Source organism: Solenopsis invicta, chromosome 8, assembly GCF_016802725.1.
Source record: "Solenopsis invicta isolate M01_SB chromosome 8, UNIL_Sinv_3.0, whole genome shotgun sequence".
In the NCBI taxonomy this organism is placed as follows: domain Eukaryota; kingdom Metazoa; phylum Arthropoda; class Insecta; order Hymenoptera; family Formicidae; genus Solenopsis; species Solenopsis invicta.
This window is the reverse complement of record NC_052671.1, coordinates 11,337,193-11,364,490: the sequence shown is the minus strand read 5'-3', so window position 1 is coordinate 11,364,490 and position 27,298 is coordinate 11,337,193. Positions and strand designations below refer to the sequence as shown.

Below are 27,298 nucleotides of genomic sequence, written 5' to 3'. Positions count from 1 at the left end.
ACAATTTAGTGTTTCATATACGTTTACTTCAAGGCGAGATTTAAATTAAGAGATTGGATCTCCATTTGGCTTATAGATTGCCGCGTTCAAGATTTCTGGATCAGTCTTAAGCAGACTCGACTTTATTCGCTGTGGAGATGCAAAGAACTGCTTTGACAGACGAGAAAGGACAGAGTGTGGAGGAGAAGAGAGAGAGACAGAAAGAAACAGAATGAAAGAGGACATAGAAGGAGACTAGAGAATGGAGAACTGGACGCAGGCGCAAAAGCTACCCCATTCCAGTGTACGAGGCGTCGCGACGCCTTTTCGCTTCATTCGGCGTCCGGACGTCAACTTATCACATGTGCGGGGCCGCGCGACGCTCCTCGCATTTCTACCTGAAACGTGGAACAGCTGTGTTGTTCGCGATAGAAACGCTGGCAAAGCGAAAAAATCGCGGAACAATCGGTGCAAGTGTAATTAATATCACGAACAGTAATTGAGACAGGGGCGAGATAAGCGCGCATGGGAATATTAACGTTAAACGAACGGTCTCAAATTAGCGGCCGAAGTAATTTTAGCCGGCGGCATTTCCGCGATCGAGTAGCACGCCTAGTGATCGGTTAAGGTGGGAGGGCGGTAATTCGATCTGCGAGCGGCGAGGGAAGTGGAAAATTGAAAGCGGAATGTTTGTGCATCTCTTCGCCCGGATTGACGATAATGCTCGTTTCGTGCTCAAACGGTTATTACGCCGTCCGTAGAAAAGTGTTCCTATGGCACTCGAGGATCATTCGCACTACAACAGGGTGCGGCAGCTACGATTAGTAACTGAAGCATCCTCCTTACACGTGTCACCGACACTTGTCACATGACACTTTGATTCTGCACGCGACACTAAAATCCGATTCGCCACACGAAAATTTGATTCCCCGATTTATCGTGGAAACCGGAACTCCGCGCGCAAACGACGCAGCTGATTTTAGAAAAAAAATTAATCAATTATCGTCCTCAATCCTGTCTACTAATTAATTGTTACGCCGCTGATATGATATATATTAATGTTAGACATTTGAATAATCTAAATCTCCGTTAAGAACAAATCTCGTCCTTATCGTCGCAAAGAGAAAAACGTAATCTTGACGTTTGTCGTATAAAAACTTGATGTTGTTAGTGCACGCAATTTTAAGCGCTGAAACATAAACTCCAAAAATGGGAAGCATAAAAATTGAGGCCAGCTGACTACCCTCATACCCTCGGAAATCAAATTGTCAAAACGATAACAATAATAACAACGAAAGTTTTACTACCGTTATACTACATCGTGCTCCCTTTGGCAGCGTCAAAACTTGTCCAGGGATACATTCGACTATGATTGTTCGAATTAAATCAAGAGAGTGGATCTCCAAACGCATAGTAACTTTATTCTTCTCTTCATCTCCGCGCGTGTACGAGAATAAATCGTCGCGACTAAATTATCGAGCGCGATTTCCAGCTCAAAAAATGTAGAAAAATTATTACGTTCTATCGGACCAGTGAACAAAGACTCTTGCCTTCCGATCGAACTTAGTCAGCCGAAATTGTAAAGTGAATCGAGGAAGATGTGATGTATAAGTAGACGGCGGAGTGATTCGATTTCCCCGATCACATCTCCCCGAAATAGCACGGAAATGACAAAGGCGCTCTTTCACGTATGCTGTGAAATTTGCCAATAGAAAAAAAATCGATTTGGAAGTCTTCTCTAACGTTATAATCGTTAATAATTAGCTAATAATAAATTAGCTAAATGAGGAACAGCTGTCTCTGTCAAGAAAAACTGTAACCTGCGTGCGATAATTGTCTTCATTAATCTGACAGTGATAACTTATAAATAACTTAATCACTGTAATCTGAATCCGATCGTCATCGATTTGAAGTATCATTAAAATACGTGTAAGTTGTCGTCAGCGTCGCAGAATAATTGTCAGTTATCAATGTAATTTCATGTGATAGTGATTACGTTAAATCGACATTTTTTTATCGGAAGCTTCAATTCCGATTAACTCCGATTCCCATTACTCCTTTTATGTAACGATCTTCATTAAAAAAAAGAAAGGAACCAACGAGAAAACTATTACCGGACGGTAATGATTCAGCGGGAGGAATTGGATCTTGAAAGCGCGTAAAAGTAGAAGAGTTGAACTTTCGTATTCCGCAGTGGTAGTGCATTTCGCTCGTTCGCTGGACCACTTCACTTCGCAGAGATGAACGTCAGCCTGAACACCACGCTGGAACCCTCCGCCGGAACGGAATACCAGTGCGGCGCGCGCTTGGAATCCTTCTACTACTGGTATAGGAGTCAGATGCATGGCTGGGCTAGTCTACTGATATGCATATTCGGTTCAATCGCCAACGTGCTCAACATCGCCGTGTTAACGCGTCGCGAGATGCAATCGCCCACTAACATGATTCTCACCGGTCTCGCCGTGGCCGACCTTCTCGTGATGATGGAGTACATTCCTTACGCGATTCATATGTATCTCTACAAACGATCTCGCAGAGATACCTTCACCTACGGCTGGACCATCTTCGTGCTGTTTCACTCCAACTTCACTCAGGTTTGTCATACAATCTCGATCTGCCTAACCGTCACTTTAGCAGTTTGGAGGTACATCGCGGTGGCACATCCGCAGAGGAATCGCGAGTGGTGCAGCAACAAGCGCACCTTCCTGATGATTGCCTTTGCCTATTTATCCTGCCCGCTGCTTTGCATACCGCTTTACATCAACACCGAAGTGAGACCGCAAGAAGAAATACTAGACAGATTGGGGGAAAAAGTGAATCTAACAAAATTCCAGCAGATGGTCAACAACTCGTCTCTCGAAGGCGTAACTAATAGCACGCTATACTTCGTGAAACTTGTCGAATCTCCAAATGCAGATGTTCTCAAGAACATCAACATCTGGATCTACAGCGTGGTGATCAAGCTGATACCGTGCATAGCGTTGACGGGATTAAGTATCAAGCTGGTCAAGGTATTGTTAGAGGCAAAACGGAGACGGAAAAAACTCACTGCGAAAAATCAAACTGTAATCAAGATGGGAAACGGCAAGGAGCACGCCTGCGAGAAACCCAAGAAAAGAAGAAAAGGCAACGATAAAGAAAGACAGACTGACAGGACTACAATGATGTTATTGGCGGTGCTCCTATTATTTCTCGTCACGGAATTGCCGCAGGGCATTTTGGGATTGCTCGGCGTTATTTTGGGCCAGAGTTTCTTAAACACCTGCTACGCAATGTTGGGTAAGTTCGAAATGTATTAATATTGATCCCAAAAATAAAAGTTTAATTGTAGTTATTTCAGAAAATACCCAAGACGTAATTTAACACTTTTCTAAATTTTTTTTCTTATCTCCAGTTCAATTTCTATGCAATTTATATGTAAATTTAATTATAAATGTATACAATCTTTAAAAAAGACGTACCTTTTTGTATGCATAATAAGAATCAATTTTACGATCGTTATGATTGCTTTTAAATGCTGAAAAAGAACAAAAATAGTAGATAATTCCTCTTGATATATATATAAAAATATATCATATTCGTTACACATATCGTGAGAGCTGAGATTTAATTAATAAATTCTAGTGTAATTTAACAGATAAATATTTGATCGCTACCATTGTGACAGTAACGAATATGCAAGAATTAAATTCTATGTAATAACTATGCTGTTATTCATTTTGTATGGCATATATATTTTAGATACAACTTCATTTCCATTAGTATCAGTTTCAATATAATTTTTCATATAGTTTAGCAATAAAAAAAGCCAAGGTAATTTTAATGAGACTAAATGATAAACAGTATCCGCGCTACCGATCATTGATACATTATATAACTCTCTTATATCATTTTACAGTATTAGTTTCACGTAAAAGCTTTAATGACTGCTAACGTAATTCACGTTCAGGATCATTAACCGCCATTATTCGCCACATTATACATCCGTATTAAAAATACGGCGTAAAAAATATGTTGAGTTTGATGAAAATTGATATTAAGCTGGCAATAGAATTACGATGGCAGAAATTTGCTGATACTGCGTTCTTGCGATTCAAGAACAAAAAGACGATTTGAATTTAACTTACGAGGACTTGCACGAATCTCGAGTATTTGCTGTGAATTTCATGAATTTGTCTATAAGACGTCTTATTTGCCGGAGCATCGTAAATAGAAAAACATTCCACCGCACATTTGCGATAAAGCATATAAAACTTGTGTCGTAAAAGTTCTTCCGGAGTAAGAGGGCGTCATAGCGTGAAATATGAGAGACCAGTCTAATAGTTTGTGTAAAAGAGTTTTAATAAGTGCGATCTCCGTCAGGAAGGTAACTGCTACGGTAATATTTCACGACGATATTTCACGCGCAGATATAAATTATTAATGCTCTTCCGTTAAGTGAAACAATACTTGAAAATTTTATGACCCTTTGAAAAAATCTTATGCCAAAAAAAGTCACTGAGATATAACCTAACGGGTATAAAATTTGTTATGCATGATTTCATTTACTATTAATTAGCGCAAGAACAGATTTTGTTTTCCTTTATTGTGGAATTATTAATTAATTTCTCTAATAATTTCTCAGAAGAGAAAGACTTTCTATAAAAGCGAAAAAAAGTACTACCTTAAATTATGTATAACGGTCACTCTAACGAAAGATCATATGGTTCATAATTGATGTACTCGATATTACGATGTCTCATGCGTGAAATATGAAATTGAGGCGGAAACAGTGTTACGCAGATCAAATTATGCATTTCACGAACATTAAATATGTTTACTTTACGTCACCGGCATTTTCATCGTCGTCGCGTTTAATCTGCATTTTACATCATCATATATTATACGTCGCTCTGAAATTGTTACGAGATGTGAGTGGTTGAAAGCACAGCAAATACTTTTAAAAGCAGTATATTAATATATTATGTCAATTACAACTTATTATCACAACTGTACTTTTACGGTATTTTATAACGACACGCGATATTTCATCATACATCATATTAGCATTTTCATACAAAATTACATCATCATATATCATATCATTTTCATAAAATTGATTTATAATAATATGTTTTGAAATTATCGTCACTAGATTACACACAAGTGTGTAATCGCGATGTATTAGATTTATTATGCTAGAAATTATTGGAACAATCACTTTTGCTTTGTATATAAAAGGATAGAAAAATAAGCTCCTCTAATAGTTTCATTTCTTTTGCAACATGACAAATTACGACATAGTACAAGAAAAAAAAATAAATATCTCTTTTTTATATCATGAACATAATCATATCGTAAAATTATGCCAACGAAAGCAGGAAGTGTCGCTGAATACTGCGGGCAACAAATCTTCCTCGATATAAAATACAAATGTGACATAATAAGATCTTCTTGTCCGTCGTCAGAATATCGGGAAAAAACACCAAACATTCGCGGCTAGATGTCAAACTTGGCAAATATTTTATGTTATATCAAATTTTATACGTCTGAACTTTTTAAAGCTCGGATTCTTCACTGATGTGTTATCGTACATCAAATCAATCCGTCTAACGTTTTAAAAAATGAAAGAAAAACTCTTCATTCATCATATCTTGCAGGAGGAAACTCATGCAATACCTGAGGGTAACTCATTTTCTCATCTCATTGCGTTACTCTCTTTTGATTTCACAATCCAATTATCGAGAGCATGAATACTTTTATAAGAGATAATTCAAATACTAAAATAATTATATAGATAAAGAAAGACACACACACACACACACACACATACACGTGTGTGTGTAATGTATATATATATTTCTTTTTATATGTATATGCCTTCGCGATTCATGAATATCTTGAAGACCACAAACTTTTCTCTTTTTCTCTCGTGTTAGCAAAAAATAAATTGGGGCTTCGCGGTAGAAACGCAAATTACATTGGATACGACAGATAAAAATATAAATCTTCGTTAATTTACGTTATCGAAGAAATGTTTTATATTTGACTATAAATGTATCATTGTTTTCATGAATCATAATTTTTATATAAATATTGATATAAAAAATATTATCGTTTATACATGACGTTATCATCCGCAATTACAAAGTAGCCAAATAATTCTTTCAACTTTAATGTCCATATTTTATCAAAGAACTATACATTTTTCATGATATATAATGTCTTAAATATTGATACATAAGTTAAAACTTTAAAACTTAAAAGTTTTAACTGTTTAAGAATTTAAAAATTTTAAGACATTTAAAAAAAATTGGAAAAATGTAAAGTCTCGGATTTTCAAATATTCAAATACTAAAAGAGTTTCAAACACATCTCACGATTGTAAATCCTGCGAATGACAGGCGATTTCATACATTTCCAGTTGGATTTATCTCCTCTGTTTTTGATACGCAACTGGTATTCAACATAGTTACGCATTTGTGTTCCATCTTCGATTGGCGTATTCTAATTAACACGTGTACTTCCACCGTTGTTGTAATCGTGTACAAATGTAAGCTTCTTGTGTGGCGAAAGCAGAGGCCAACAAGCAACGTGTATGTGCACGATACGTCAATACATGCCAACCTATTCACTCCACGATTTAACCGCAGAGTTGCATGCAAAATACAAACTCTTCTCTTACACGCCGCAGATTCACCACGGATATTTCGTGGATTAGGTCACAAAGACGTTAATTAAGATGTCAATGAAAGAATCTCAGATCTTTTCTTTTTTAATTTTTGCGATTGATTATGAGTTTATTAAACACATGCATGTCTTTAAAGCCATTAAATTTTATTTTATTTCAAAAAAAAGAAAGTAATTAAAGTTGGCCCCCAGTCTGTTCTTATTTTGTTATCTTTATATAAAAGATCAAAAGTTATATGTAATTATTTTTGCATAAACAATCAAACTTTTATAAAAGCGGCGCACAAGTAAGTTTACTGAAACTAATTCCGCGGTGGTCTGCTCGCGAATGTGCACAAAAGTTGGCTATCTCTAGCAAGCGGAAATATATTCCACTTGCCAGTTCATTAGCAAATGGAATATATTTTCTTTCGCCGTGATACGCACGACATCAGATTCCTACGTAATTCGAATACGTACCAATGTTACGTACGGGGTAAGTTGATATGAAAATTTTACATCACGTACTGCTCGGCTTCGTACTGCAAATGAGTAATTTTTTACGAGTCCTCTTATTGAAGTCTCCGTACGTGCATATATAGATACATATATCAATATCAGGTGCGTTTGGCAAAGAGAGAGAATTTGCGCTACGAGCGATTATTTCGTTCAACGAAAACTTTATTGAAAGACTCGATATATAGAATTGAAAAAATTATTCTAGCGAAGATGTCCAAAAAGAGGCCAGATCTGTAATAAATAAACTACTTGTCGAGAAAATTGCTCTCGTGAACGGTGAAGAATGTGACGTTAATGCAGTAAAAATGAGAATCTATACACAAAACGTTAGTTTTCATTTGCTCAACCTGTCCAACAGGTACTAATCCCGCGTAGCGACAAGTAGGGAACACAAATAAAAATTCCGAGTCAACTTTTGACATTCATACGTGACGCGCATTGTCCGTAAAGTCAACTAATAAATTTTACTTACGCGACGTTGTGACGTACACGATAGGAACTCATAACATAATTTCCGGTGCTGCGTTTGTGCGGCATTTGCCACTGTTAACTTTCTCGCACTCGTAACGGTTGACTGCGTGTTATCGGGCGGGCGCGAAGCACATTACGTGCAGTACGTATTGAATGATACTTCCGTTCCTATTAACACGACATTAAACGGGGCAGTTCGCGTTTCGCCACCGATGACCACCGCGCACAACGCAAATTCTTTAACTCCCCTGACTACACTCGCGTATTCCGCGTCAACAAAGCGCGTAATTTAAAAACAACAAGTGCTACTGCGCTTGAAACAACAAAATGGGAACTGGCTTTTTTTCGACGAGATCCTGTTATGCTAAATGCTGCGGCGCGTAATACATCGTTCTTCTTATGCCACACGTAATGGAATTACGAGAGCTTGATCAACAGGGATAATTAATGATGGAAGATTTAAAAAAAATTGTGGAAGATAGATGTGGAGCTCTCTAGCAACTTATAATTCAAATTTTTCCAGACCATCTGCGGTATCCAATGTCATCTAACAAAGTCTCGAAAAAAAAAACAGAGAATAACAATTTCTGAATGTAAAACTTATAATTTGATTCTACAATCTAGGGAGACGGAGAGAGAGAGAAAGAGAGAGAGTAAAATTTTAATTTAAGAATTTTTTACTTTTTACAATGTTAGAACATTCTCCCTTTCTTTTTGGATCAATCAAAAAGTATTATATGACAAATTAGCCGTCTTGTAGAAAGATTTTATGGAAATATGAAAATAATGAACTGCAATGTTACTTTAATAAGGTAGCAGGCTGCCAAATATAAAGCAGATGTAAATAAATGATGTTCTTTTTAATGGATCTGTGATCTCGGTAATGAGTATACGAAAAGTACATAATTTGACGCGGCATGATACCATCAGCAGAAAAGTTAGACGCTAACGAGGAAGTTACTGATTCCGCAATAACTCCGAGTGACATAAACGCGACATCACGTCGCGCATTATCTCAGCACGCTACTGGGAATAACGAGTACGACGTAGCATGAAGGATGGACACAAAAGAGAGAGTGTGGCTCATGAATAATAACATTGTTTCTCCTCCTATATTCGTCAATAATAAACGACTGACAAAATTACAAGCAAGTCATGCAGGCGGTTGGCTACATGATGCAATCACATGTTACGAAAATATACGCTTCTATATACGTCATTTAGAATCATCGATATAATTGGCCTTACGATGGAACAATTTCCTTTGTTTTGTGAATATACATTCTCCTTCTCTCACTCTTTCTCTTCTTCTAATATCGTGTTGCATTACGTGATTTCGTGTCTTTTATTAGACTAATAGAATGAAATAAATTATAATATTGGATAATCGCAAAAATTTTGATGGACTTTTTGTAGATTTAATCAACGTTTTTCTTTATTGACAGAAGATTATTAATAAATTATATATCACTAAAAAGGCAACGTGCGAAATACTTCGATCGGAAATTCACAGGTCCAGAAAGAAAAGGGAACACTGTCAGTCGTGATATTGTCTAAAAAGCCTCTTGTTTAAAAAAGAACTTGACTAAATTCAAATAAATTATAAGGTAATCAAATAAAAGTGGAAATGAACGAAATAAAAGCTTCATGTATACATAATAATGATGTATGAATTTCGGAGACGAACAAATATTCGAAATACCGTGAAAAATATTTGTGATATATTCGCAGAGAACGCTGTGCCAATTTCGACCTGCGAAAAATGATTCGCTAAATTTATACAAAGTGATTTTCATCCCAAAGACAAACTATGCTCTGAAAGGTCTTTTAATGCTGATGATGACAATGCTGTACCAATTCTGCGAAAAATGATTCACTAAATTTATACAAGGTGATTTTGATCCCAAAGACAAACTATACTCTGGACGGTCTTCTAATACTGATGATGACAATGTGTGCAATTTAGTGGCTAGAAACCCACGAATTTTGACAGAAGTTGTTAATAAACGAAATGTTGATAACAAGCCGCCTTTTGACATTTAAAGAAAATGTTACATTATCTATTGAAAGTTTATGAAATCTTTTGCACCCAATATATAAAAATTTACGTATTAAAATGTAATATAAATATACTGTATTTTTATTATTATTATAAACATAAATTAACATAAAATAATTTATAATCTACACTAAATTATTATACACTGAGAAAGAAGATGCAGAAAAATTCATTTTTTAAATATAACGTTAAATATTTCGCTGAAATAAGCTCTTATTTAAACACAGCGAAATAAAATTTTATTCCTATCAAATAACCATCTCTAATTAAGAAAAATAAAATATATTTTACAGAATTGTGTATTCCATCATCATAATCAAATTTATTTATAAAATCAATAAATATCGAAGGAAACGTCACAAGTAGTATTTACTTCTGAATATTTCGATATCTTTTTTTTCACTGTTGGATCGAGTAAATATATTCTTTTCAGATATATTACACAACTTCATTACTAATGTAATTCATAATCATATTTTTAATACAAATATAAATAACTGAGTTTAAAAAGTAAACGCTGTTTTGCTTACGATTATAAACTTAAGCAAGTTTTAATTCTTCAGTTTTATAAGATTGTGTTTAACGTGATGATACTAACATGAACTGTCCGTTCATTTATCTCGGGAAACAATCTCGAGACAAATTCACTGTTGTGCAACACACAATTTCAATTAATGAAACTGTTCGTAGCAGAAGTTAATTAACAGAACTTCGCTTAGAAGAAGAGTCCGATTCTGCGAATTCGTTCTTGTAGTTTTGCAGACGATAAGCAGCGTCGTAAAATTAATCAAAGTGGTACGCTGTATACATAATGGTACATGTCTTGTTAAATTTTGTACAAGATCTCGAAACTTTGTGGAAGACCAGTAGATAAAAGATTCATGTTACCGTTGTCTCGAGATGGGACAAGAGATCGTAAAATGTCTTAATTTTATTACCTACAACGTTTTGGGAATACTAAATCACATCGTAACGTAATCACGTAATGATGTATTTTTGTAGAAAATGCGAGCACAAAGTTAGTAAATTCTTCGTCGTCCAAACTTCCATTTTCAACTACCTTTCTATTTCCATTTAATTCATTCCGATTTATTAATAAGTAACTATTGCCACACTTCCAGCAATCTGCCAACTAAAGGTTGCCAAAACTAAATTAGAGTGCTTTTCCGAGGAAGAGTGACATTTCCAGAAAATAGTCAAAAGTAAGCTGTATGATAAAATAGCGCATTAAGTTTTCATATACAGTTACAAATAACTAATAGATTGATGTGTTTTCATCTCGGAAAGTAATTTTGAACAATTTTTCATATGGCATATTTATTTTATGCATTTTTATTTTTAAACTAAATAAACGTAATCGGATCACATGGGATATTGCACCAAATGGAGCCTACTGACTTCATATATGTATGTATCTCTCCACTAGAGGTTAAGCTATATTACAAAAACACTTTGTAATGGAAAACAGTACAAATGTAGATTTAATAGCGTTACCATTAACAAGATAGGAATAAGGAAAATGAAATGCGTGTGACATTTATGATGTAATTACGCAAGACCGTGTAGCGGTGTACAATACGTCAGCTATTTAACTAATCCTTCAGATATTAGTCTGAATACCTAATTTTACTTCAAAATTAATATTTTAACAACTTTCTATTGCAAATATTACGCGTACACATAGATAAAACAAAATTTCAAACACAAAATTAAAATCAAATATTTTTATCTAAAATTAAAAGCAAATACTTTTAAAAAAGTACCTAATAAAAGTTTGATGTTACTGTATTAAAAATTTAATACTCAAGACTTGTGTCGCTGACAGCATATTGATTTTCAACAAATGTCTATATTGCTCATGAAAAAAATCGTAAAAATATAGTCCTTGTAATATCATCAATACCTTAAAGCAACGATAGAAAAAATGCTTTACTTTATTAATCGCATACACATAAATTGACTTAAGCAGTAAAAGCGTTAGAATATGTATTATTTTAAAATTTGTCTTAAGAAACTATGACTTGTAGAAACTATGATTTTAACCCTTTTACTTACTATACTTTCTTTATTTTTAATTATTAAATTAAAATTGTTAATCTGACTCTAAAAAAATATATAGAGGAAGACCGTCAGTGCCGACACTTTGTTTTTGTGGATTGTATTTCTTAAACAGAAACCAAAAATGAAACTTTGGAAACATAAATACAAACTAGAAAATGTCTTCTATTAGATGACGTAATAATTTTTATAATACTATTTCGAATCATGCGATAATTAAGTTTTGTGTAAAGATAAGCAAAAATAGACGTCTGACAAAATAAGTTCCAAAACCGACATTGTAGGCAGTAATGCTACATTTATTTTTCTTTTCCTTTCACATAAGTCATCTGTACAAAATACTTACAGGTTAATACGTATGAAAATATCTAGAAGTTTTTCACTTTAATGTAAAACGGTTTTTGCCGATTTATTACATCTATTTAAATATTTAATGCGTACGGTTCTATGTGCAACATGTAGCGCAATAATACATAAAGATTAAGCTAGCTTATTAATTTAACAATTATATCTCATGCTTTTTATTCTGTTCTATTTTTGCTCTTATTCATGAGTGTGCCGGTTTATGCTGCACTCCAATTTTATGTTAAAAACAAAATTAGAAAAAGAATTAGAAAAAGAAAAAATATAAATAAAAGAATTTTATAACAGTACAGATAATAATATTACCAATAATTTACTTAATATTGTTTAAATTATGCAATTTGCAAAAGAAAATAGTGAAAATTTTATTGTTGCTGTTATAAAAATTTGTTTTCGGCTGATTTTACAAAACGGATATATGAAGTATCAGTTCTACTGTATAATTATCAAAAAAATTATATTTTTATCAGTATTAATAAAATGCAATGTTTAATTTCCGAGACGTAAGACGGTATCGCTTTTTGCTTTAGGCGACCTATGTCGGTGACGTTCCTCACTATACATTATATTTTATTATCTAGTCTATGTTGGATCGCTTGCAACATGACTTCGAATACCATTTAAATCTAATTATTTTCAAAAATATAACATTTTTTCGATAAACAAAAAACCTGCTAATTAATACATTTAATTATGGTTGCAACGTACGTAGACGAAAGGACGATGTAATTCTGGAAGCCCTCGCACTCGCATGCACAAGGTGATATAAATTCTCCGCTTTGTATGCACATCATTACATTTCATACCAACTATTAAGTATCTAAACTATTTCCTATCAACCCCGTACGCACGTTATTAAACTTCAATAATATTTTAAATATCAAATATGGTTTTCAAAAGTTATGATTTAATAAAAACTGCCATAAACGTCATATTTTAACTATTTTGAGCATGGTCAATTTCAAAAGACTAAAAATATCTAATTTGATATTTAAATATAAATTTATATTTAAGTATCAATATTATGGTATCATATAATACATTCACATTTTTTTAAAGATTAGTAAATTCTTTTTTTAAAGAGGGATCTTTGTTGAGCTCTTGAGAAAATGAAATTTATTTGTAAACTATTTTAGAATATTTTATATAATGTACAACTTATGAAATTATTTTGAAAAAGATTTAATATTATCTTTTAAAAATCTTTTAAATATCAGCTTTTAGAAAATATAAATCCATACTTTAAAAAACGCACAATACGACTTTTTTCTAAAGTGTTCAAGATCTATATATTGTATAACATTTATTGAATAATATATTGTATAGTATTACGATAAGCAGATATTAATTTAGATATTTTTAATATCTTTTTATATTAATTTTTTTTAAATTATTAAAATTATCCGTATAAAGAGATATTTTTCATTATAAATAATTATTACGTATCTATTGAACGATAAATTACGAGTGTTAAAAAGGATAAAACAAACTTTGTTATTTATAAAATATTTCATAAAAGTACATCGATATGCGCATACGGGACTGAAAAAGTGAAAAATGATTTCGGAAATAAGCTTTGATATTGAAATTCGCACTATTCGCACTATTCGCACATTTTCTGTATATTGCCTTATACTCGCGAAAGGAAAAAATTCAAAGCAAAATGTGCAAATGCAACAACGTTTAACAAACAACTTTGCGAACCCGACTATAATGAGGCACAAACGCGTCGGGTTTTACACTTGACGTTTCGTATTCGCACGGATATCGAGGCACCGGAATTGGATCTCAAAACGACGGCAGTCCAGACACGCTGGCGAAAACAAGAGAACGAAAGGATAGAATGAGCAATTTGTCTTTCCAGTTCGGTTGATCGGAATCAGAAGAGGGTCTTTCTGATCACGGGAAGAGTGCCCTGATAGATTTAACGCGATGAAGATCGCGTACAGAACCATTACTAAGGATTCTGTTCGTGGTCTTTGTTCCCGGGATTCTACCGCGCTGATTGAGGATCACTCGAGAAATGCGCTTGCCGAGGCGTCTCACGAATCCCATTGAAGGGGAAGAAGATTCATGCTCGTTGTCTTTCTCTCTATAGGAACAAGAACAATTGTATGAAATAAGAACGGCACAACTTGCTGAAGATCACGCTACGGAACACCGTCATAGTTTCCCGAGAAGTGGCACGCAATCCCATTAAAAGTTCATAAGCTATTTAATTGTTCATGAGCTATCTAATTATATAAAATACAACATCGTTCCTATTTTTATTTTAATTATTAAAACATTTTTCTCTGGCGCACGTGACTTGATAATTTGGACATAATATGATAAACTCGATGTAAGCTACACATATTCTGGGAAATGTTACACAATCTCGTTGTGATGTTACGGAATATTACTGATTGTGTAAGATGTGATTCTGCTGCTGTTCATCAGTTCGATATTAGTTGACTTTCTATAAGATTTCCCTCTTCTGGTGAATTTCAATTAGAAGAAATTCTAAGGAAAATAACAAAGGGTAAACGGTTTTAACAAAAGTGTAATATCTGTCTCAACGGAGATAAGGTAAAAGCACAAATTAGAAATTAAGTAAAGAAAAAACTGGTTAAATACAATTAATCTCTAATTTAATGTAATTAGTTTTTATGCAGTTTACGTATATTTTAAAATATCCTCTTGTAATCTTTTATCATGGTTATTCTTGAACGGATATCTACATGATTTGTGCTTATGTTGCTGAAACGTATACAGAGTTTCCTGCTAAAATGCAATGGACATAATCCATAAAAGTAAATGTTTGCTTTTACAGATCGCAAATGTGATGGACATCTCATATTTCTGCTAACTTTCTTATTGCAAGATAAATAAGAAAAATAAATGTCAAAAGCAAAGCACTTCAAATCCTCGTCTTGCTACTCATTGTTTAATAGCCACGCTGTGTTTATTGTTTAAATATCTATCGAGAAACGATAGGAGAAGATTTCAAATACTTAGCTGTTTCGATCTCCCGCATGAGATCTCGCAAATAGAAATACATCTAGATACATCTATATCGGCCAGTACAGGATGAGAGAGAAATCTCCCCTCCCGTCCTATTTTCTTCTATTTTCACACTTCTGAAAACAACGACGATATTACCGACTCTTGCTACGAGAATCCTCCAGAGTATTTACTTAACGTTCGATACCTAGATGCACCGTACTTATCACGCAGCACCAAAATGAAACGGTCAGAACAAAGGATACAGGTATTGCAAGTGAGGTCTTATTTGATGTGCACTCGCATTAAACTTGCTTCTATTATTCGTATTCCTCTGTGCTTCTCGTTATACTGCAATAACAAGGGCTTTTTGTAAAGTAAACACTGATGTTGCGTCGAATCGTGTGTATAATGTGGAATAGCAAATACAGTTAGATTGTGGTATTGTAATCATAAAATTAAACGTACAGCACGAAAGAAGTGAGAGAAGAGTAAATTGTTGTAAATCACACCTTTTGTTACACCTCGAAATAACGTTTTACAGATTTTCCGTATTATTTTTACTGTATCATTTATAGATCCGAATCCAATTTGAGCAAAGAACCTGTCATAGCAGAATGGCGCAATAGAAATCGTTCTTTAATACAAGTAAAATTTGTGTGCGCGCGCGTGTGTGTATGTGCGTGCGTTGTGGCATTTACTATATTATCATATTTTTATGATATAGCTCATAAAATATGTTGGACAGAATGTAAATCCAAGATAAAATTTGACCCGGAAAAATCCACGGCAATAATCTCATATCAAACACGGTACTTTGGCATCTACCCTATTCGAAGTATGGTATCGCAAAAGTTCCCTGTATATTATTTCCCGGACAATCGTAAAGCGGCGCGTTAAATGTCGCGTAAAACGTGGATCTGAGGAAACGGCGCACAATTCACTGGAATGGTTTGCAGCTTGCGGTCGCACGTTGAAATGCACGCGGGTTAGCTGTTAGCTGCGACCGAAGGGCAATTTACGCAAACATCATCGTCCGCGTCGGTGGCATGCCGAAGAGATCGAAAAGCATCGTATACGCATTCTTGCCGCGCACCACGGCGGAAGTTGCAACGCGAATAGATTTTTTTCGCTTAAGCAAGACAAACGATCGATTTGTCGAGCAACGTTATGTACGTTATGTGTACATACAACGGCCGTTGTGTACCGTGCAGAAAAACCAAACGGCAATACATGGTATACGAACGACTTTAGCATCGTTGCAAAAATTATCGCATGTATGTACAGTACTATTGATTTGATAGCAGTGGACAGGGTTGATTTATTTTATGAACGTAAAGAGTAAAAACCGGAGCACAGGCTCTTGCATAAAGCATAATGCTTAACGCGTAACACAATCGATGAATCAGAATCATTTATTTCCCTTCTCATGATAGAAATGAAGGACTTTGATCGGTTAATTCTCTTATACGTTATGCAAGAGTCTGTGCTCCGGTTTGAGTGACTTATAATGTTGCAAAAAAAAACAGTGTTTTTAAAACAGTGATGCGCAATTTGTGGCTCGGGAGCCGCTGCAAGCCTTAGGTTACGCATTTGTGTAATGTGTATATTAATAATACACTATATACAATACAGATGTATTACCAAAATAAACATTATATGAGATTTTGTCTGCAAGATTTTGCCTATTTCTGAAAATAATTATTTAAAATAGTAGTTTAATATAGATTGCGCAACATTGCTCTAAAGGATTACAGAACAAATGAAAAAATAAAGTATTTTTCAACACGATATAAAACTTTTATTTGAAGAAATAGATAAATAAAAGTATATTTCTACTTTGTAAATATTTTTGTTAAAAATGTAAATGTAAAATTAGAACAAATATGGAAATAAATGAATAATAACAACGTTCTAAATGAAGGTGCGTATCTACTAACACGAGAGTTACAATTTAATCTCAAAACTATTTGAAATAAAACTAATTTTTTCTGTACACTTGTCATTTTTGGATCACAAAGGAAATTTTTTATAATTTTATTTTTCGCAAAACTGTACACATTTAAATTAAAAAATTTAATTTTTCCCAAATTTTCTTTCTTTTTTTGTTATAAATAAAGAAAAAATTTAAAAATCAAAAAAACCGCTGTGATTTGATGTCAAAAGTTATTAAAAATATTGCTTTAAAATTTTAAATTGATCGGTTGAACCATGTTTGAGTTATCGTGGCTATCGCTTTGAAAAGTGATATTTCGAAAAAAATGCGTTAAAAGTTGAATTACTTTTTTAATATAATTTTGCATCTTATATTTTTCAACAAATATAATATATATATTTATAAAACAAAACATTATAAATTGTTACGTGATATTAAAAAAATATTCTATTTTCTTGTATTACATTATTATAGAGATGAAATAAAAGGTATATTTACACACTTTTTTGTAAAAATTGCAAATTTTAAAAACAGATAAAATAGATAAATCCTTTGCAACGGATATAATCTTTGGAGAATATCTATTGGAGAAAATAAAGCTTAAAAAAGTTAAAATCGAGAAAAGGCTCACAACAGTTATAGCGGCTTAGTGTTTAAATAATATTTTAGGTGATTTTATATACGTTTTCTAATGCCTCAAATTACGCGCCATTGCTTTTGGTCTTGAAACACAGTTTTTGTACGTGATTAAACCATTATTCTAATAAAAGAAAAGTTAATAGTAATATCACAATATTAAACTGATATTCAATTTAATAATATTAATGCTAATAAGCATTTATAAAATCTTTCTACCTTGAAAAACTGTAAAGAATTTGTTGCAAAAAATATTAGCTCAGCTAGGATTTGAACTTGGACCTCTCTACATTCCGTATGCACGCCAATTCAATCACCGAGTCAATATAAATATGTTCTCTTAACATTATGTTGTTGCGATAAATTTTATATATATTTAACAATTTTATATATTAATTATTATTAAAAACGTTAAGATGTTTTTGAGAAATCTTACAGACAGACAGACAGATAAACAAACTAATGCTGTAAAATTATAAAAAAGTTTGATGTGCTGTACTACATAATAATTCACTTTTTAAATCTTATAATACATGATATAATATGTAAATACAAAAGCATACTAATCAAAGAATAAATTCGAAAATTGGAAAATGTGTTAAAAACAATATACAATTTATAAAACATTAAATAAAACAGTACTTATTACTGTAGAATAAAGAAATCAAAAATTATTGCTGCTATTGAATAAGTTTATTAATAAAAACTTATATTATCCGTTCAAACGCTCTTTTTCGTTAGAATAATTTAATGTATATTTTCCCGCAAATTAAAATACAAAAATTTAAATATTTACACTGCTTATTAATTTTATTAAGTAAAGAAAAAAAATAAATAAATCATGTAAAATGTATAAATGCTCTTATGAAAAGCGTATTATATTCAGTTAAAATCCGATTAAATATTTTCAATAATTGAAGAGAGAGTTATAATTGTTATCATACAAATTTATTAATAATGGAGAAATTAATTATTTCTTTCAGCTTATATGATCAATTTTAATATTAAATCTTTTAAATGCTGATATTTAATAGCGACAGATCACACTGGAAAAAATTTATATTATACTTGAATCCAAGCCACTAAAATCATCGTCGGATATGGAGATTAAGATTTAACAAGTGCTTTGATATTCATGATACTTATAAAATGTAACATTCGCCATTAAATATGTCATGCATTATAATAATGAGCACGGATTATATAAAAATTTGTATGAACGCGTATAATGCTATTACGTAAAATCTTATAGTGAAAAAATCATGTAGTTAAAATATTAAATACAATGAAGTATTGAGAAATGCCTGGCGATTTAAGATAACGGTACGTTTATTGAACAAAATCAGTTAACAGAAGCTATGCGATATGTCCAAAATATTATATATATAATATTTTATCGTTCCGATGAAAGAATTCGAGATGGCATGTGGAGACTTCTATTCAATCTCGGAAGCGTGTCGAGAATCTACCAAAGTGCATGCTTTCTCGTGTATGAAGTGTTATAAAATACGTCCTTTTATTTATGACATTCTTATATATCGAGTATCTCTCGTCAGGCGAAAAGTTCATGTCCGGTCCACTCGCCCATACCAAAATCGGAACGCTAGCTCAGATTGTTTCCGGTTCACGCCACGGGTTTGAATTATTGAACATTCGAAGAAAAGGCGGATCGTGATCGCTTTAAAATTAAACAAAGATAAAGAAAGGACGAAAAGAAATGAGAAATATCAAAAAAATATGAAAAAAAAATACATTTCAACAAGCCGCGCGTAGAATGTTGTAAAAAGGATTTTAATAAGGTTCGGATAAATTTCCACATCTTTGAACTTTTCGAAATTAAATGCATAATAATAGAAGTTTGGATAAAAATAAGAAAAATCCACAAAAGATTCGAACTTTAACCTAGTCCACTTTCAATTGTTCAATACATAGATATTTCTTTTTGATACAGAAAAAGATTTTCTCAAATATTTTCGTCAACCCACCGAATTCACAGTTGTAAATCTATAATAAAAGCTAATAATACATATAAAACTCAGAGTAAAATTCAGTCGGAAAACAGATACGGTCATTAAAAGAACGTTTTGATTTCCAGATCGTTAAAGATCCCTTTAGAATTTTTCCCTTCTTCGTATCAACAAGAAACTTACGTTACCAAATTCCAGGAAACTTTTCAAAAATTTATTCAAAAGTTCAAAGAGTTGATGAGAAAGTTTCCGAAGCTAAATCATTCTCGGCAATTTTGAACTTGCTACTAATCAAGTTTGTTTCTTTCCTCGACAGGCGACGTGATAGACACTCTGACACTTATAAACTCGGCCATCAATTTCATTCTGTACTGCGCCATGAGCCGACAATTCCGCACAACCTTCAATCAGCTGTTCTGCAACCGATGGCGATTAATCGGCAGGTGGATGGCAGTGCCGCATCAACCGATGGAAAACAACGGGCACACCGGGACCAATCACACGGTGACCCAGGTCACTCAGGTCTAGCGCCGAAGAAATCGACGGACCTTTTGCTATCCGGTGTAAAGAACTCGCTGATTAGTTTCCTCTAAGACACGTGTACTGCAACGAGAATAGAAAGAGGATATTCTATCCGTGATTCTCCGTCCGCCAACATGGCGGCAAGCAAAGAGAGGTGAAATTTATTTGCTCGCTACTGCCACCGGTCTTAATTGCATCGTCGTTGCGAACTTTACAGCGCCCGCGGCGTCTTCAAGCGACGGCTTCGCCGTCCTGGACGTACGGCACGCCAGATGTGTAATAAATATTTATTTAAGTTAGTTGACGAGTCTCCTTATGTTTTTCCAGCATGTTTCTTTTCAATTTTGCATGTCACTTAATTATATGCCGTAACGCGTCTGACTGCCGTCGAATTGACGATACGCACAATTATACTAAAAACAAACGTTGTGATAGATATGTGAAAAACCTTACGAATTCTGTCAAATTAGAAATTGTAATTTTGTAACGCCGTACCTCCCTCCCCAAGATCTCATTATTTGGAACATTATTAATCTTCCAGTAATTTTAAACTTGTTACATGAAAGGTGATAATTCACAAACACGATTTCTTATTCAGAAACTTATAAATAATTTTACCTAGCGTGCAGAAACAAAAAAAAAATTGTACATCATTTTGCAATAAGTCTCTTTAATATTGTTTTAATGTTTGCATATAAAATTATCATAAATAATTATAAAATTATCTCATAATCCGCATACTATTCTCACGATGAAATATTTATCAAGAAGTTCCTTTGTATCAATTTCAATCTCTGCTTGCGCTCTAATATTTGTGCTGTGAAAATAATTAGCTTCGTTTATTGCGCATTCTGTTATCGATTACTTTAAACATTTATATTGTTAATAATTATATTGACCTCGCGCTAATAACGTTCAATTTACATTTCAAACCGTAGTAACGATGACAGTCAATGGCAATGTTAACAGTGGCAAAAAGAAATAAGGTTATTAAGATTATTACACGTGAAACGAGTTGTTAATGGCACAACTTAGTTGAAACATAAGAAGTATGCCTATTAAACTGAGTATGAATTGCTGAAAATTTGCAGAGATCATTATGATGCATCGCATAAGCTGCAGTGTAGCATAATTTTCTACAGGAAATAGAACATAACTAACTAACTTAACTACGTCGTAAACAGTTAACCAAAGGCGTCATGCTTTTCTTCATAAAATGCAGCAGCAGCGAGATGTTTGAATAGTTTAACTCTTCTAATAATAATTAGTGGCGCAACGTAATGACGTTCGAACAATTACCCATTTTATTGCTAAGGATTAAAAAAAATTTTTTTTTTTTAAATTATATTTCTAAAAATTTCAATTTTTTCGTAATATTGAAACTGTGCACTTCCCATATATTTATCTCGACTCTCGGTTACAAGATTTTTTTACCTTTTTGCTCGTTATTTGTTTGCAAAATGTTTTTTTAATAATCGTAAAATGTTGTTTCTCAAAATAATATTTTCAATAGATTTCAAACAGAGGTAATACGTATTAAATATTTATTTAATTCTAAAATGTTTTTTTAATTGTGCGTTATCTACACGTGCCGTATGTTTATTAAAGTAAGAAATCTGTCTATAGTGTGATAAATATAAATATTAAATTGGTTTTTTATGCAAATTAAAATAAAGGATTACAAACTATTACAGTAGAACAATTAAATATTCGTTTTAATTACATATGGATTGATGTAAAAGTTGGCACACTGTTTTTACCGAGTCGCAGCCCGGATAGACGACTTTATCATGGAATTATTCGAAAGCTGTACTGTGAAAACGAGCGCAGTGATTAACATAATTAACAATGCAATGCGAGATGTAAAATTTGCGTCGCCCAAAGGATAGTCTTGCTTTGCGATTCACATTTATGCAGTTGAATATTTAAAAAAATCTCCTCGATGCAACTTCTCGATTCTTCTTCTTTCAAGTTAAATGCAAATTACATTCGCAATTTGCATTTTATCCCTTAACGGATAATAAAAAGCCAAAGTATTTCTTCCAGAAACTTTATTTAGGCCTCTCTTCGCAGGCCTTATTATAATTAAGATATTAATTTTCCAATCACACAATTAGGACACGGTACTATCGTAATAATTAAATTCATTATTAATTAGTATCAATAACATTATCATAAATGTATTCGCTGGAACAAATCCGTTACACGCGTCTCAATATACTTATCATAATTTGCCGCATACGTATTTTCCAAATATTCCAAAGCACGTTGCAACTTATTTTTGTATTTAAATGACATTTTGTATAAAATGTTACGTCTAACAACAAATTTCTTGTAAAGTTGCTTTAATATTTTACTCACGACTTTGACAACGTAAAAAACTCAATCACGGAAAATATCGCTCGTTTTCACGTCTCTCTTTTTTTCAAAAGCGCTCTTTCAAAACGATTTTGTGTCTGAAAACGCTTAATGCACATTTCAATTAAAAACTTTCTAGACAATAATAAATCGTACTATTTGATCAAATTTTGCAAAGCGACGCTTTCAAATCTCGGCACGTTATTAAAATTCGAAATATGAAAGGTCCGTTCGAGGAGTTTGAAAAAAAGTTGCATCCGTTCTTGATTTCAGAAGCGCGCGGCATACGCGCAATAATCGAATTGTCGCGTTTTCAATCTCGCCCTTGCGTTTATTGCATGTTCAACGCGCTCGATACCTTTATCGATCGCGACAGACCACAAAAGCGAGGTTTGCAAAATAAAAATCCGTGAATTGCGTCACCGCAATAAATTAGAGCTTCCTTAAATCACTCCATCTGTCCGATAAAGCACTCTTAGACCGAATCGCAGCAATTACGCAACACGGGGAATTGCCACGATTAATCGCTGCCTCTCATTTGTGGCAAAACTTTATCGCCTTGTATAAAATTGCTGTGGAAGTCGCGCAAAACGCATAAAGTTTCTCGCCTGAGTTGGATTTTTATTTATTTGCGCCCGCCCACGAGCGCATTCGATAAATTGTCGCAGTCACGGATTTTGTCTCTGCACCGGCCTTCTCTGACGTTAATTCTTTATATTGCATTCACTTTCGACTGGCATTTGTTAAAAGACAAGACAGATTTCTTTCGCAAATATTCCATTCCTATACTTTTATTTCCATTATTATTTTAATAGTGCCTTATAATTTACTCCATTATTGTACATTTCCTAATCGTACAACTTTCTAACACAATGAAAGTATATTTATTAATATTGAGGAGATATTTCTCGCAATAAGTTCTTTTAATTTTTTTAAGATGTTTATAGCATTGTTCTTAAATTTAACGATTAAATTAATTTAGATATTATTTCTAGCTTCAGTTTGCGATTGCGTTTTAAATCCGACAATCTCATTGGCATGCAAACCTGAAAGACATATTTAATAATTGATATGGAAATATCATTAAGCACCATAAAATTCAGTTTGACCAAGAAATAGCATTCTCTTCTATTTCTTGTATACTTATTGTGTTTGTAGAAACACGTAAGTTATATCATTATCTTTTTAATACGTACTAACTTTCTAGTCTGCATGATATGTTTTGTAATAAAGAGAAAGAAAAAAAGAAATATTTATCTATATCATAATAAAATTAGTAATCAAGTTTTTAATTGATAGTTCAGATGTTAGAGCGTAAAAATTTACAAAACTGTTAATCTGCTGTACTATAAATCTGGGAGAAATTGAAAAAAAAGTTATTTTTAAAACTGTGAAGCAACAATATCGTAAAATTGCGATAAAACTCGCAAAAACAAATCACGAATCAATAGTTTCAAGTTTGCTACTTGCAAAATCATGTACAATTTTTAAAATTTATTCATAAGCTAATTTATCACAAAACGTAATATAAGTTCTTCATTTCAGTAGAAAAAAAACTGGCTTAAGAAATGATCTATTACATTCAGCCAAATGGTATAAAGCAAATCTTCTTATGAGATAAGTAATGTCCTCGTTTAGATGAAATGAGTTATACGATAAGTACTATATCAAGCTAAATCCTCTTCACGTTAGCAATGGAACAGAAACATTATCTCTCTATGCAATCTTGTACTATTAGATAGCTTTAGGCGCTGCAAGTAATGTTTCCCTTTCGTGATAGAGATTCATTAGAAAGAAACAGCAAATATGCTGGTTACATGAAAAAGAAATCAGCGTTATCTTCCTACAAATATGTTGCGTGTTGTTTGTAGCGGATAGCAAAATGTTCGTTGATTCCTTCACAGAGGAAGTTGATAGAAAATAATTACCAAAGATTGCGGTTCGTCGATTGACGCGTTAAACAATAACTTCGTATCGGAAGTGTATTACGAGAACTATACTTTGGAAAATCTAGGTGAGTTACGTTCGTTTGAAGAAGCATGTTTCGTACTGAGAGACTCACGTTAAGTTAGAAACCAATTATGAGGATCAATTGGGAGATTCGTGTTTCTCGAAGCCTTTTGACAACGTTAACAAAAGCAAGCACGCCACTTTCAAAGACATCGTTGATCTCCCAATACTTCGTTTCGCGTTTCTCAAAAGCGAAACTATACCATGTATGTATAAGGTGTATATAAATACAAAACGTGGAATTTCGAAGAAAATGCGGAACAAAGTAAAATAAATAAGCGAGGATGTGCGCGTGTGTATGTGTGTGTGTGTGTGTGCGTGTGTGACATAGAACTGACATTGTGAAAAATATTCATGTTAGTCTTTCTACCTTAGGATAAAGTATTTGATAAAATATTTGTTAAATGTCCCGCCAAATTACCCAAACTAACGTCATAAATGTTTATTAAATGCGAAAATGCACATTCGAATCCTTGCATGTAATATATGTAACTATGTATGTAATTTTAATATTTTGTTTGATATAAACAATACTTGTACAATTATCTCCTTCTTTTATGCGGAACGTAATAATATTGAGTTTGTAATTTTATTTCATTAATTATTTTATTAAAATTTGTTGTTATCATCAATATTGTGATATCGGGACGTGTATCTCGCTGTAAGATTAAATTATAGGAGGTAATGTTTTTATTGCGTTATATAATAATTGCCTTTCTTGAACATGCCAATTTCTACGTTACATTTGAATAATGATGTGAAAGAGTGATAAATAATTATTAATTCATAATCATAAATTACATTTAAGATTAAAAACGTACGCACCATTTTGGAAATGACACGATAGTTGGAAAGTGAGAATAACCGAGGATTAATATCTCACCAATATTCTTATACTCGTGCAACGACCATGTGAGATATGAACTAAAAGAAAAAACTTATTAATTTTTAATATTCCTTGTAAAATTATAACATATTGCATTTTTTTAATAAAATGGCATTGTTTTCAGGAAAATGGCATTACTTCCCTCATATCAAACACACTGAAATAATAATAATAACTTTATCGAGTACAATGGTTTGCAAATATTATAAAGATTGATTATAAATTATAGAAGCTGTTCACAAAGGAATTTCTTTCATTACTTTTTACGTGGAACCTGTATAATCTCTTCACGTTCGATATCAAGTGAATACCGCACATGTTATTACGTCAATAAAATTTGTGTTATCTCTCAATACGTTTAAACAATTTTAAGCGCGGGCAAATATAACTTTTATCAGTTATTTGTTTCCGATTGAGCTTTCAAATGACATTTAATTTTCGCGTGGCTTGATCATTTTAAACAACACACCGTTGTTTTTTTTATTGACTAATATTTAACTAACGACGAAGTAAATTACGTGAGGGCACGTGTCGCGGTTGTTCGCGATGTCTCGTTATTGTAAACACGTGCTGCGACAGCTGGTGCTCCGCGCGTGTATCGGAGTACCGTAGATAAATTGTTGCTTTTCACGATTAAGCGCACCCAAAAATTCAAATTCAAACGCACTTTAAAGCTTCGAATCTTGAATGTCGAGTCTGAGGTTTTATGCTCTCAAAGTTGCCCGTTTCTTATTTCCATTAAGAAAAAAATTCTTGGACCAAGTTTAAAGTTTCCGAAGGAGGATCTAATTGAACTCTGTCTCTCCTTGCAGCTCTTTAACGCTTAATCTTTGATATCTTTTCAACGAATCCGTAAATTAATTATCTGTTAAAAAAAATCTGCTTGATATTGAGTGAAAGATAAAAAGTTATATCCGTCTTCTCTGAAATTTAATTCGTAAAATTCCCTTAGATCTTTATATTACAGTTACAAGAAAGAAAGAAATTAGTCAAGATCCGCAAATAAATTTAAGTAAAACACGGGATAAAGAATTTGTACGAATTAAGAAAAAAAAATATCAAAAATCCTATATAATGTAAATAATAATATTGTATGCTATCGAATAATTGGGCATAAATAAGAATAACGAGCATCAATATTTATGTTGTTAATATTGATTATGTTGTTAACAAATTAATGTTGCACTTCGAGAGTGTGTTTTTATATGGTAATACGAAATAAACAATCGCGGCACAACATTTATTCGTTAAATTCTTTCCCTTCCGTTTTTATTTGAGCTTTGAACAGATTAAAACTTGAAATCAATATCTTTAAATCAAAAGTCATAGGTCCCGTAATTGCTTCGTCGCAACTTGTACTTTAAATATGCATTTAAACCGAAAAGAGTTGAAACTGATTTCACTGAGTTTAACAGTGTTTAATTAGAAACTTTATACTTGAAAGTGGCTTCGGAGTAATTAAAAGTCTTAACGAATGCTTGATACCGGAAACGCAATTTGGATTAGCTACATCTCGATCCTTCTGAACAAGCCATAATCATTCTCGGAACAGCTGTGTAATTATCTCACATCCTCGTATAGGGGAACAATATCAAGGTAAAGCTACATATACATATACGTAGCAAATTCACATTACGCATTACGTGCATTACGTAGTGTCATTAAAATAAATGAGGTTTCGCTCAAAAAATTTTACGTCATCAGGGAATATTCTATAATATTAAAAAAAAAATAGGTGAAAGTTTTTTTTTATAAAAAACCTATTGCCCATTTGTCAAATTGATCACTAGAATTCTAAAAAAAAAAACTCGAAAACTATAGTACATCCTATGCATAACAAGTATATTGGAAATATAATCTTATTATTATAAAATGAATGTATTATTATGTATTAATATTGATAA

At 32.9% G+C, this 27,298-nt stretch overlaps 1 protein-coding gene across 1 annotated transcript; it reads left to right on the top strand.

Moving 5' to 3' along the window:
- Window positions 1-25,669, top strand: LOC105198435 (G-protein coupled receptor dmsr-1). The gene is made up of 2 exons (XM_026135962.2): window positions 1-3,258; window positions 19,935-25,669. Exons 1-2 carry the CDS (start codon window positions 2,220-2,222, stop codon window positions 20,144-20,146), a joined length of 1,251 nt encoding a protein of 416 aa, XP_025991747.1. The 5' UTR covers window positions 1-2,219; the 3' UTR covers window positions 20,147-25,669.
- The last annotated feature ends 1,629 nt before the right edge of the window (window positions 25,670-27,298 follow it).